A 14,671-nucleotide genomic window follows, 5' to 3' on the forward strand; every position below is an offset into this window, starting at 1 on the left:
TAGACTTCATCATGGCCTTTGCTGGAAGAACAAAGTTCAATTAAGGCCAGTGTTGCTGCTCGCACAGTTCTTGCCAAAGAGACCAACATATGCATTAAGCTGCCAGTGAAAATCAACACAAGACAGGAGATGTAGCCAGAGATGAAAGAAAGAAAGTATTTTAGCACAGTTCATACAGTATATTTGCAGTTTTGTGCTTGTGGAAACCTCGGTTGTTGGATCCTAAGTTACAAAACAAATGGTTCAGTGAATATTGCAGGAGAATGACTCGACGCCTGAGAGTGTGAAAGGCAGGTCACAGACAGCTGACAAAATGTTTTTACTTTTTATGAAGTGCTCTACTCATCACCTACACTCACAATATGACAAGTTTGTCTTTATTTGTATATGTACATATGATGAAAGTGATATTTTCAATTTCATAACAATATTCATAAGTATAAATTAAAAAGAACAGTTATTTACAAAGAAATACATCTATTTATTATTTATAAACACAAAAACACTATATTTACAGTATAAACAGTTTGTCATAAAAATCATAAAACATCATCAAAATGCACCGAATGATGTCTGCAGATATTTGCATGACAAAACCTATCGCACATTAAGTCTTCTGTCGTTTTTCTGTACAGCGCGCCAATATATATCATTCACTGACTCTGTCCTCATGTCTTTGGAGCTCAGGTAGCCAAGAATGGAGTTAACGGCCCAGAGACTGACCCCTACTAGGCAGAAACAGAGATGTGGGGTTTTCCATGCCGATGTGGTGAGCTGGGTGTGGATCAAGAAGACGACAACTGCCAAAGTCCCCTAAATGGATACAGATTCATACATGCTTAAAGTCACCATGAATGTTGCAGTGTTTATTATTAAAGCCCCCCTGTTGTCAATAATTGTATCCCTTAAAACAAATCTTTGATCACCAAAATTATATATTTAATTGTTTTTTCCTGTGAAAAAAATTCTTCATTCCTTAAAGTAGCTTGAATGTAATGCTGCGTTCCAGGCAGGTTTTTGAGCACGTAAATCACGACTTCAAAGCACGACTCACGACTTTGTAGCGTTCCAGGCAACCTGTAACCCGTGTTTTTCCAACCTTATACCCGTGAAAGTGCACTGGAACGGCAGTCAAACCCGTGACTTCCCACCCGTGAACTCAGAAAAACACGGGTTACAGGTTGCCTGGAACGCGGCATAACTCTACGTCCTTGCCTCATTTAGTATATGCGGAACCATGAATATTCAAATTAGCCCCGCCTCCATTCACTCGCACCAGCTCAGAGATCCACTCGACCAAGTTACTGTAGTAAACGCTGCACAAATGTATCGCTCTTTACAACGTCAGACACATAACGTTAATTAAGATGATTAGCCTTTTGCTTACTACGTTATCAAACAGCTAATAATGTGTTGCTAATGTTACACAAACCATGTTCATATTCGCCATCTCAGTCTGCCTTCTAAAAATCAGCATCCTTAGAAACGCTTTGAACATCATAGATCGTCAGTGGAGAAAGGCATATAGTTCATCATAACATCATATACATTATTCACCCACTATATTGCTAAATGTACACGATTTTTCATATCAACAGAAAAATATACCTTGATAACCTAAGTTTCAAACCGTGTTTTTGAGACTGTCTTTGGTTCACTGCAGTTTTAAGGAGAAAATACTCAGCAATGGTGTTGACTTTTGAATTTGCACATGGTTTGTCTTAAATCATATTAAAAACACCACATAGACATAAACAACATTAAAAACTTGATTTTCACCACAGGGGGTCTTTAACATTAGTTAATGCACTGCGAACTAACAGTGGAAGATATTTAGTCCGACAAGACATACGTTATGAAGAGAACCGAGTCAGACATCGTTTCGAGGGGGAGGGGAGGTTAACGTTTGTGATTAAAGATTTCGAGTGCATATGAATAAAAAAAATTACCCTGTGGTGTAAATTAAGCTTTTAATGTTTTTTATATGTCTATGTGGTGTTTTTAATATGCTTTAAGACAAACCATGTGCAAATTCATCAGTTAACACCATTGCTCAGTATTTTCTCCTTAAAACTGAAGTGAAAAAGGACCTTGTAACCAATGTCAACGTGTGGGCGGGCTTTAGCATAATAATTATGCTGCGAAGCAGGGGAGTCTCAAGAGAACCGCTGGTGTTTCTGACGTCACAAACTACCTTGTAACCAATCACGTCAACATGTGATCGTCAACTAGTGGATCTCTGAGCTGGTGTGAGTTAGTGGAGGCGGGGCTAATTTGCATATTCATAGAACTGCGTATACTTAATGAAGCAAGGGTGTAGAGTTACATTCAAAGTATTTTAAGGCATGAAGAATTTTTTTTCAAGAAAAAAAAACGTTTAAATATATAATTTTGGTGATCAAAGCTGAGTTTTAAGGGATAGAAATGATTGACTACAGGGGGACTTATACATTATTAAAACCAAAACTTGTATTTGTTATAGTAAATGATGAAATTAACATTAACAAAGATTATTAAATAGCTGTAGAAGTGCAGTTCATTATTAGTTCATGTTAACTAATGAAAAGTGCTACCGACTAAATCAAATCCCACCCTACATTTTTTCTCATTCTAGAATGAGACTTGGAAATATGTATGTCACATTAGGGAAGAAAAGACTATTGCAATTTAAAACCAAACCTTAAGAAGTCCGCAATATGTTTAGAAATCATTCTAATATGCTGATTTGGTGCTCAAGAAAATCTGTTATTATTATTATCAATGTTGGAAATCAGTATTTTTGTAGAAAACATGATACATTTTTAGTATTGATGAATGGAAAGTTCAAAAGAAGGGCATTTATTTGAAATAGGTTTGTTTTTGTAACATTATTACTGTCCTTACCATCACTTTTAATCAATTTAATGCATCCTTGATTAATAAAAGTATTAATTTCTTTCAAACTTTTGAATGTTATAGTGTATTTTTGAAGAATAAATTATTTGTCTGATTTCAACAAAACACACCTAGCAATATATACTACACTGTACAAAATGTACTTAATGTTAAATAAATATATATACAGTACCAGTCAAAAGTTTGGAAACATTACTATTTTTTATGTTTTTGAAAGAAGTCTCTTATGCTCATCAAGCCTGCAGTTAAAAAAAAAAAAAAAAAAAAAAAAAAAAACAGTAATATTATGAAATATTATTACAATTTAAAATAATGGTTCTCTTTTTTAATATACTTTAAAATGTAATTTATTTTTGTGATGCAAAGCTGAATTTTCATCAGCAAGTACTCCAGTCTTTGGTGTCTTATGATCCTTCAGAAATCATTCTAATATGCTGATTTATGATCAATGTTGGAAACAGTTGTGCTGCTTAATATTTTTTTTATAACCTGAGATACTTTTTTCAGGATTATTTGATGAATAAAAAGTTAAAAAGAACTGTATTTATTTAGAATAGAAATCTTTTGTAACAATATACACTACCGTTCAAAAGTTTGGGAACAATAACTTTTTTTTTTTTAAGAAATTAGTACTTTAATTCAACAAGGATGCGTTAAATTGATAAAAGGTGATGGTAACGATTTATATTGTTAGAAATGTTTTTATTTTGAATAAATGCTGTTTTTATGAATAAATGCTGTTAACGTTTTACTCAATGAATCCTGAAAAAAGTATTCCAAAAAAATATATTAAACAGCACAACTGTTTCCATCATTGATAATAACTGAGTATCAAATCATCATATTAGAATGATTTCTGAAGGATCATAAGACACCAAAGACTGGAGTACTTGCTGATGAAAATTCAGCTTTGCATCACAAAAATAAATTACATTTTAAAATATATTAAAAAACAGAACCATTATTTTAAATTGTAATAATATTTCATAATATTACTGTTTTTTTTTGTTTTTTGTTTTTTTAACTGCAGGCTTGATGAGCATAAGAGACTTCTTTCAAAAACATAAAAAATAGCAATGTTTCCAAACTTTTGACTGGTACTGTATATATGACAGAATTAACCTGACTGCATTAAATTACACCAACACAGGTCATTTTAAGTTTTACATGAAGTACAAATATTTCACTTTTTGCAGTTGTTACAATTTGCTTAATCGTGTGAAATCATCTGGGAGCAAATTTAAGTCCTAATGTTAACAAGTCTGCAATATGTTCTGACAATATGACTTACCACAGCTCGGCAGCTGAAGACTGATACTTCATTGGTTGCCATTTGTTTCTGAGTGGTAAAAGAAACAAAGCTGTCTCCAACCATCATGGCTCCAAATGCACGTGTGAGATGAAGATTATCCTCAGATCCACTAATCTACAATGGATTGATACACAAATGATTAATATCTATGGATAATAGCACCTAGATGAACTTTAGCTTCCTAACAACATGAACTTTGTGCTATACTTGATGGCATCACTGTTTTCTCCAGAGCTGCTTTACAGATTTACTGAACTCATTTCATATTTGATGAACTTTACACAGTTATTGAACGCAACTGAATCAATAATGAACTAACCTCAGCTAAATAATGTCACTATTTGCTTTAGCAGAATTGAACTCTGTTTGCATCATTATGTCCATCATTATGTTCCTGTTCATCACTGTAAAGCTGCTCTGAAACAATCTGTATTAAAGCGCTATATGAATAAAGGTGACTTGACTTGACTTGACTTGAATCAAACATCAAACTTCCATCAAACATAGTCCAAGGTTTTTACCTGTGACCCAAGTAGCCATCCTGGAAAAACCAACCACATGAGGCCAAAAATGAAGTTGGCAAAAAAATCCATTTGAAGGAAAAACCTCTGGGGCTTACTGAGACGTTCAGATCGTTTCAAAGAGCCTTGCAACTGATTGTGATCCAAGATCAAAAGAATCAAACTGCTTAGAAGAAAGAACAAGAACACCGCCACATCCACCATGGGAAGCTGGAGAGTATGAGAGAACAGAAAAAAGTCAAGAGCACTGCATTTTACATTCGTCTTTAGATGCTTACCATACCAAAGTGACTTATTATAATTAAATGCTCACATTAAGTTTTCATTTACATGAAATGAAACATACATGTCTACGATCTCTTCCTTGAATGCATCCCTCTCTGCAGACTCCCAACAAAGAGAGGAAAGCCTGTATAAAAAGACATTTAAATGTTTTATTTAATTCATTTTTTGAAAATGTAGTTAAATGTAACAATAAATACTAAATTGATGCGCCATTAAACACTACAGTTCAAAAGTTTGGGTTGCATTTGCTTAATCAGAAAAACAGTAAAAATAGTAATATTTGAAATATTATTACAATGTAAGAAAATGTTTTCTATTTTAATATATTTTGAAAACATGAATTTTCAGCATCATTACTTCAGTCTTCAGTGTCACATGATTCTTCAGAAATCATTCTTATATGCTGATTTGGTGCTCAAAAACAAATGTTTTAACATTTAAAAATAAAAACCTAGGCTACTGACCCCAAACTTTTGAAGGCTAATGAATTATTTGTCTGACTTTGTTATAAACATAACACACCTGGCAATATATACTACAGAAATACACTGTAAAAAAAATATTATGCAATATGACGGAATTAACCTGACTGCATTAAGTTACACCAACAAATGTAATTTTAAGTGTTAGGCTATATCAAGTACAAATATCTCATTAAGACAACAACAACTTCTTGCATTTTGCAGTTGTTACAATTTTAAAGGGACATCCTACCTTAACCCTTAAAAATATATGTTTGTGTAATCTAATAATAGTCATCATACCACATACATTTTTAGATTAGGCTATACCTGACAAACAATATTTCTTAAACAATGTATATTGAGCTTGTGCATTGCACTTACCACAAGCCTTGATATGGAATGAGCAGAAAGAGAAAGTGGATGGTTGTTGCTTTTAAAGAAAATGAACTTAACATTACTGGCAACCCACACACACACGAGTGAGCGCGTTACTTCAAACTGCGCGCTTCCGTCACTGACGCTTTCCTGCAACACACGAGCGTAACGCTTTACAAACATATTACCATAGTAAAAATGATTTCAGCAAAGATGCACAATAAGTTTCTTAATTGTAATACAATAGAACAAAAAAAAAAATCTGGAACTTCCAAGCGGCGTAAACAGAAACTGTTCTTGTGTTTAGACGAGGAGCGTTGCGTTTTTACAACGCGTGTCAAGTAAAGTCTGGTGCGTAAAGTTTCATTCAAATTGTTTTGAGTGAACTTGCCCTTATGACTTTCACTATTAATTTGTTCCAGTTTCAAAACTGCAGTAGCCTATGGTATTTTATTGGATATTATCTACTATGGCATTTTAAAGAAAACAGAACGTTTGCCATTTTCATACAAAACGATTAGTTTGCTTTCGCTTATTAACATTTACAAACACATTGCTGTATATAATTAGGCTACATGATTTCACTCACACAGCAAGTATAGACCCACCTCTGAGGAAAAAGCCAAACTGGAACACATCCGATACGCAATGCTGAGTAGCAGTCCTACCACAAGTTCGGCTGAAATAACTTGACTTCCAATTACTTTCACCCTGGTCGTTTTCATGTTTGGTTCACAGTCCGAGTTGGGGTGTGAACAATGTTTTCAGTGCGACGAGGAACTGCATTTGTAGCCCACTGGCTTCCAAAGCCCTCACATGCCCTTACGTCAGCATGCCCTTACAAAACCTAATTATGAAACTCACTGGAGGGGTTCCTCAGTTAAGTAACACGGTGCTGATGGCGACTGCATGTTCTTCTGGCTGCAGACACTTTCTAGGGTGTTACGTAAAAATCACCGGGAATAAAAACGTGCCCGCGGGGTGCATTCAAGCCAGGACATTAACAAATAAGAGTGAATTTAATTTAGATTCTATAGCCTTGTATTAGACTGTTAAACCATAAAAGATATATGTTTCTCAGACTACTATGGAGAAATAAGTAGTCTAAATATATAAAATCCACACATTCACAAATAAATAAATAAATAAATAAATAAATAAATTATACAGTGATCGATCACAGGTTTGGCCCTCCCTGATTGTGTAATGTAAGGTTAAACACCCTTATGTATCACATTTTTTGGCAACCCTTCACTCATTGGAAACCCATAAAGCAGCTTAAAGCCAAACATTCATCACATGATTTTTCCTTTAAAAAGTTTTTTTTTTTGAACATTTAAGCAACCTACCTCTTGGATAAGATCCAGTGAGAATTAGGCTAGCATGCTGGGATACTGCAGATCAAATGATCTTAATTCACTTTTTTTTTTTTTTTTTTTTCAATAATTAGCAGTTAACATTCTTTTTATTATTATTATTTTTAAATAAAATTTTACTTTAAAATGTAACAATATGATATTATATTGGTTGTGGCTAAATCTGCCATTCATTGGGAGCTTTTTGTTTGAAAAATACGCTTCCTAAAAAAACTGATCTATTTGATTAATTGGGAAAGAAGAATGGACAAACAAAAAATAACAAACAAATAAAATCATTTAGAAGGAATCAATAAGAAACAAAGAATAATTGTTGTGCATAACTAAAGTAAACTTCAGTGATAATCAAATAATATTAACAACAAAAATCTTTATTCGTGTATCAGCACATGACCAAGGCCAGTAGAATTTACAGAATGTATATATAGAATGATGCATAAATATGTATATATGTATATATGTGTATGTATGTATGTATGTATGTATGTATGTGTATATATATATATACAATACACACATACAGAGAGAGAGAGAGAGAGAGAGAGAGAGAGAGAGAGAGAGAGAGAGAGAGAGAGAGAGAGAGAGAGAGAGAGAGAGAGAGAGAGAGAGAGAGAGAGAATTTATGTCTTGCTCAAGTATAGCTGTGGGACACCCATCTGGATGAAATCATGCTTTCTTTCTGAACTTCTCTGTATCACTGTACCTTTGTTCCTGGACAAACACATTTTGTGCAATATAGGTTTAGTTTGGTCACACTGATGGAAACAAATGCGGAAGAGTGAAAGGGAAGTGCAGTGTCCAGTCACATGATCTTATCATATACTGAGAGGATGGTAGAGATTTAATCTTTATAGTAATATACATGATACATAATATACACACTTTTTAAGATAAATTAATGTATTTACATCATGGATCACTCAGACAGATAAACACAACAGTTATATTGAATTGTCTTACAACAATTTGAATTGTCTTACAACAATGTGTGTGTGTGTGTGTGTGTGTGTGTGTGTGTGTGTGTGTGTGTGTGTGTGTGTGTGTGTGTGTGTGTGTGTGTGTGTGTGTGTTGTAAGACAATGCAATATATACATTTACATTATTATTTATAAAAATAGCATTTGGGCATTTTAAGGATCAATAATGGTGAAGGTTCGGCCAGTCCTAAAATAGTTCTCAATTTCCTCCAGACTTCGGCCTTTAGTTTCTGGCACACATTTAGCAGTGAAAATTATATTCACTACAGAGACGACACAGAAGAACAGGAAAGGTGCAAAAAGTCCATAGGCTTCCTATATGAAAAGATGTGAAAAGTTAGCCTTTTACAGTTATACTGTATAATATGAGTAAATTATCAAAACCAGCTTGTATTATCTTTTAATGACCTTGAACAACGATGTTAAGAGATATGTATCAGAGAAAAGAATGAAGATTAAAAATATATATTCATTTCCTGTGTAAAAATATATTTATCTCACCACCACGTGCATGAAGAGTTGCGTCAGAACAAAGGCCGTGATCCAGCTAACACCAACACACAAACCAGATGCTACACCACGCGCACCCAAGGGTAAGATCTCTGACATTAGCAGCCATGTGATTGGTCCCCAACCCATAGCATAACCTGCATGACAAAGTAATCAGTAATGTTATGCTGCATGGTATTCAACATGAGGAAATAGAACTAGAACTAATTCTACGGGCCAGTTCACACTGAAGCAACATATGCCAAACAATGCAGACAAACCACCAGATTACAGTGCGTCACTCACTTCTCAGACATTTCATGACCCGACAGATGAACGTTCCAACAAATGAACGTTCAATCGGCAAAACCAAGCGGTGACCAAATCGACACTGATCCGACAAAACCCGACAAAGTGTCTGTTGCTGTTGGTTGGCATCTGTCGGTTCACTGTGAATTGGCTTTAAAAGTAAGAACTTCTAATTCTGAAAATGATGTAACCAAGTCCCATTGCCAAAACGATGGCTTCCCTGTAAGTCCCTTTTAAGCCATTTCAAAATAATAATGTTAAGCTATAACAACTAAAGTGTCATAATAATCAACAAGTTCAAACAAAAAGATTCTACAGTAAGTAAAAGCAAACTGTACATGAACAAACAACCTGAAACTAAGCAAACTCACCAAATATGATGACCATAGTGCTAATGAGAGGAATTAGAGTCACTGGATCGAAGGCAGGGTCCGTTGAGCCTCCGTGGGCGCTCTTCAAACCCTCTGTTAAGGTAAGATTGCCATGGCTGCATGGTGTTTTGTGGGTGTACATGGTCATTGAAAGCATGGCTATATACATCAAAAATCCTAAAGGAAGAAAATAAGATATTTTATTCATTAGTCTGTTTCTAATGAATTAAATTTACCAAGTATAATACTTTATTTTATTCTACACAAACCTGAAGTGAAGAGCAAAGCTTTTCGACCTGCTTTGTCCATCAAACTTGCTGCAATAGCGACAGAGATCAATCTTACAGCTCCCACTAATGCGGCATCATATTTCGGTTCCTGAATGACAATTTTGTTTTAAACTTCTTTGTGAGCGTAAATGTGCTTTTATGTTTGTTTTTTTGGTTTCATGGGTTTTTTTTTTTTTTCATGGTAATAAATAGGTAAATATACTCTATGTGACATACCAGTGATATAGCTGTCATGTGGAAGATGGGCTCCAAATATACCAGAATTGGGGTTATACCAGTCATCTGTTGCAGAAATCTCATGAAGACTGAGATTAGGATTGGTTTATAGTATAAAGGGGTTTTAAGATCACTCCATTGTGCGTTCTGTTGGTGAAAAGATGGAACTCATTTAAAATTGTATTTTTCTATAATGCATTTTTTTTACAAGAATAAGTTTTAAATCAAACAATAATTGTCAGACCCCCTTTTGAGGAACATTAAATCTTTCAATTCAATCATACAATTTGCAATTTTTGAGATAACATGTTTTGGCTTAAATTCAAATGCATCAAACAGCTTTATACCTTAAAGGATTAGTTCACTTCAGAATAAAAATTCCCTGATAATTTACTCACCCCCACGTCATCCAAGATGTTCATGTCTTTTTTTCTTCAGTCAAAAAGAAACTAAGGTTTTTGAGGAAAATCCATGTAGTGGACTTCAATGGAGTACAACGGTTAAGGTCCAAATTGCAGTTTCAATGCAGCTTCAAAGGCTCTACACGATCCTAGCCGAGGAATAAGGGTCTTATCTAGCAAATCGATCGGTCATTTTCTTTAAAAAAAAAAAAGTAATATATAATTTTTAACCACAAATGCTCATCTTGCACTAGCTCTGCGATGCGCCATGCTTTACGTAATCACGTTGAAAGGTCACGCGTAACATAAGCGGAAGTACCGACATAGTGTTTACAAAGCGAACGTGCAAAGACTAATTCAAACGCCATTTACAAAAAAAAAAAAAAAAAGATAAAACAACGATGTCCGACGATTTTGAAGTTGGAGGAGAAAATGAGATGGAGTTTTTTGCCGGCCTATACCCTTCCTTTTTGCACCAGAAACCGGAACACGCGTGACCTTTCAATGCGATTACGTAATGCGTGGCGCATTGCAGAGCTAGTGCCAGATGAGCATTTGTGGTTAAAAAAGTATATAAATGTTTTTTTTTTGTTTTTTTTTTAAATGACCGATCATTTCGCTAGATAAGACCCTTATTCCTCGGCTAGGATCGCGTAGAGCCCTTTGAAACTGGGGTGGGGTGAGTAAATTATCAGGAAATTTTAATTCTGAAGTAAACTAATCCTTTAAACTGTCTGATTATTGAAGTTTGTGATTAAACAAATGGAACAATATGAATGACCCCCTAATCCCTAATTAACTCTATTTGCATGGCCTTTTCTTTTATGGCAAAACTGCCCTGATAACATGATGTAATCCACTGCAATGTGTGCTTTACCTTAGAGTTGATACTGCGCTCAATCTTACTGAACTCAGTCAAGTAATCAGAATTGGTGCCCCTGAGCCATCCTAGCGATTTAACTGCTTTTGCTCTGTTCCCTTTCATCGTGAGGTAACGTGGGGAGGTTGGCATGAAGCAAAGCAAAATCATCATGATAATCACAGGAACCTCCCCAGCCACAGCCAGCCATCTCCACGGCAAAATCAAGCCTGGAGAGAGACCATAAAACAGCATCATTCACAAAGGATGTACAGGAAAGTGTTGGAGAAAGTGTGTTTCATCATACAGCTAAAAACAACCTGAGAAATATGAGCTCTCTTACCAAGAGCGTAGAGTGCTAGACTTCCAAAGACTGCTGTGATCTGAGGACATGAACCCAGTGCACCCCTCACAGATGGATGTGAAATCTCTGACACATACACCTGTTTGAAAAAAAAAAAACATCAGCTGATGTCAGTGAGACCCATTAGACATTTAATTTATTAAAATTCCATTTGTTACAGTTAAACTCTAATGTCTTATATTTAAAAGGGTCATGACATGGATTTTTAAAAATATTTTTTTTTATGTTCCTTGAGGTTCACTTATAATGTTATTGTTAATAAAGATTTTTACACAAAAAATAACAAATTTATATGCGGAAAATAGATTATTTCCAGCCCTCATTCTGACCCTCTGTTTGAAATGATCCGTTTTTAAGGGGCGGCTCCTTTAAGGCTTGTCAGTTAACGGCTACTGTTATGATTGGCTAAAGTCATTGCATATAGGAAACAGGACAGGAAACTATTTCACGCAAGTAAGTGTTTCGAAACATTATCCATATAAAACTGTCATTTACAGACAGAGCATTATGAAATTGTTTACTTACGCTTCTATCAGATCCAGTACAGTTGGCTGCTTAATCTTTCAACAAAAGTGCCTTTTGCAAACTCTCCATTACGGTGTGCCTCGTTTACAAAACAATCTGCAGTCAAACGCTCTGAACGCTTTGCTAGTTTAACAACGGGAAAAATGGTCGGCGCACCTGGCGCATGGTCTAAAAGGGTTGTCCTGCTTGTGCGCGAGGACGCTTCTCTAGCGAGGAAACAGATCTGCTTTTGCGCGAGGTTAAAGCGAGCAGACTATACGGGACAAAGTGTACGCGCGTTGTGGAGCCACCTATAGGCGCACATTACTAACACGCTCTTTAAATAACAAAAAACATGTTGCGCCATTGACTTTAGACCAGGTTTGTCAATGGCGTAGTCTATTTCGGTTGCCTCAAAATAGCACTGAGCCAACAATGCGTCAGAACACACCTCATTTTCAGACCAGCATGGGCGAACAAATGGGCGCAAATGCATTTGCTATTTAAACAACGTGGTGCAGGATGTGAAAATGATAACTGCGTCGGGCTGAAACTAGCAAAAAACACTTGCGTTGCGCCTGGCGCTGCATTGGCACCAGGTGTATGATAGGGCCCATAATCCTCCGACGCAATCTGGGAAACCATTAAAAATAAACCATACACTTGTTTATGACTGAGGTTCTTTTGAAGTCTGCACAGTGACGCAAACAAACTTTTTACACAGGATACGTCAAAGCGAATGTTCTTTCACTCTTCCATTTGTCCTGTTGTCAGCACACTCAAGTGCCTGGACAATATCAGAAACTGAATGTGCATCTGTGTACTGTATCCAGTGTAGACAGAGTCAGTGATTATAATGGGTTCTATTTGCTTTTGACGTGACGTGACGTTCACATTCAGTGTCGGCAAATGACTGGACGCCAGTGGGTGGGGCCTATGGTGCGATGATGTATAACTATTCATTGATGTTCTGCTCTGGAGGCAGTCATGTGCAAATGTATTTGCCCGTTTTACATCACAAATCCCACAATATCCAAACGAGCCATTTTTGGATCTGTTTTAAATAAATGCTTTGTTTATAATGCGGAGGTCATTTTAAGCTAAGATGTTACACAGACGTCTTATGTGTCAATGTGTGGTCATACAAACATCCAATCAGTAAGCTGTCTCTACAACCGATTCATTAAAAAGCCATTTATTTGTGAATCAATTGTTACACTGTGTTTTTGAGTGAAACCAGCAGACATGTTAAATATTTCATGTCTGGGTATTATTTCTTGCCACCCAGTGTTTTTATCTCATCAGATTCAAATCAGACTGCAAACTTACTAAAAAACACAAAAATACAATAAAATGTTACCGTGGCACTGTAGATTTACTAGAGGTGTGTTCATCAATCGATAAACAAGATAAAACAGATAACTTACAGGAATGGAGCCAGAGGTGATACCACCAGCGATGCCAGTCAGAAATCTGCCCCATAATAACATCCAGAAATTTTGTGCGGCCCCCATCATAAGGAGACCTGCAACAGATGGTACTCCAGACAACATGATGCTCATCTTTCTCCCAACTCGGTCATTGAGCACCATGACACTAAGACCCCCTAGGGCTGCTCCAAGGGTGAAAATTGACTAAATGAAAGAAAAGAAACTAGCTAGACAGGATTCTGTATTCTCTGTATGTACCTGAAAACATATACATAAATGATCTTACACCAAACCATGATATCTGATGGATGTCCATTTGGAGCCGAGAGTCATCACCCTTTTGAAGCTGGGGGATGACAGGGGATGGGAACACTAAGGCAAATCCAAAATTGAAATTGCCCAAAACAGCTGAAAACACAGCAAGGTAGAGCCTTCCATGTCTGAAAAGTACAAACAATCAAATGAATACAATACATGACATTTTTTTTAAACAATATATACAATAAAGGAAAACGAAACAAAACAAAACAAAAAGAGTCACCTAATTTTGGTTGGGTTGTTTCTTATTAATGTGGTGGTTTCATCCGGACAGTCTGCCATCTCTCCTCCGTCTCACTCTACAGACTGAATCGTTTTAATTTTCGAATGGGTATTTCTGAGTAAGCGAAAGCAAAAGCATATTTTGCAATCCTGGGATTTCTTTAGGTAGATAGTGGACAAAGAATTAAGGAAGCAAACGTCAGAACTTCCCCTCAACACAGAAGAGAGTGCAGTGTTACGCAACCAGAACTTTTCCATCAGCAGTCACAAGGTCATTCAGAAAGAGAAGCTTCCAATGTAGACCAATTAGGCGCCAGAACCTGCTACAGTCAGATTTCATATGATTGGTGTAGCGATGTGGATTTTGATTCATCTCTCTCGAATGATTCATTAAAACTTTTTTAAAAATTCATTAATATAGGCCTATGTATATTTTTAAATTCATTAAAAATAAAAATCATTCTGACGACCGAAATAAGTCTTATTAATCCTATTAAAAATGTGTGTGTCTGCCACTACAAAAGAAACTCTGAGAACATACTGTATGTGCAAGCATCATAAACACTTTCCTCACATATGACAACAAATCAGACGTAACGCAACCTTTCTCTAAATTGCTGTGAACAAGATTGACTATGATAAACTGATTGATGTAGACCTCATTCCTCGTTCCCAGTACTTTAATTCTTAAGT

General features: G+C 35.8%; 2 protein-coding genes across 2 annotated transcripts; both read right to left on the bottom strand.

Annotated features, from left to right (window-relative positions):
• Positions 1-362: 362 nt before the first annotated feature.
• On the bottom strand, positions 363-6,793 carry LOC307173601 (uncharacterized protein). The gene is made up of 6 exons (XM_079896821.1): positions 6,461-6,793; positions 5,859-6,002; positions 5,075-5,137; positions 4,729-4,938; positions 4,187-4,321; positions 363-813 (listed from the first exon to the last, which is right to left on the bottom strand). The coding sequence occupies exons 1-6, from the start codon at positions 6,575-6,577 to the stop codon at positions 598-600; spliced, it is 885 nt and encodes a 294-aa protein (XP_079752947.1). The 5' UTR covers positions 6,578-6,793; the 3' UTR covers positions 363-597.
• A 1,193-nt stretch (positions 6,794-7,986) lies between these two features.
• On the bottom strand, positions 7,987-14,103 carry slc2a6 (solute carrier family 2 member 6). Its single transcript, XM_079897987.1, has 10 exons — positions 13,980-14,103; positions 13,725-13,878; positions 13,436-13,642; positions 11,484-11,583; positions 11,159-11,370; positions 9,881-10,027; positions 9,644-9,752; positions 9,375-9,551; positions 8,707-8,852; positions 7,987-8,520 (listed from the first exon to the last, which is right to left on the bottom strand). The coding sequence occupies exons 1-10, from the start codon at positions 14,036-14,038 to the stop codon at positions 8,359-8,361; spliced, it is 1,473 nt and encodes a 490-aa protein (XP_079754113.1). The 5' UTR covers positions 14,039-14,103; the 3' UTR covers positions 7,987-8,358.
• Between the last annotated feature and the right edge of the window lie 568 nt (positions 14,104-14,671).

Source organism: Squalius cephalus, assembly GCF_949319135.1.
Source record: "Squalius cephalus genome assembly, chromosome: 16".
NCBI classification, from domain to species: Eukaryota; Metazoa; Chordata; class Actinopteri; order Cypriniformes; family Leuciscidae; genus Squalius; species Squalius cephalus.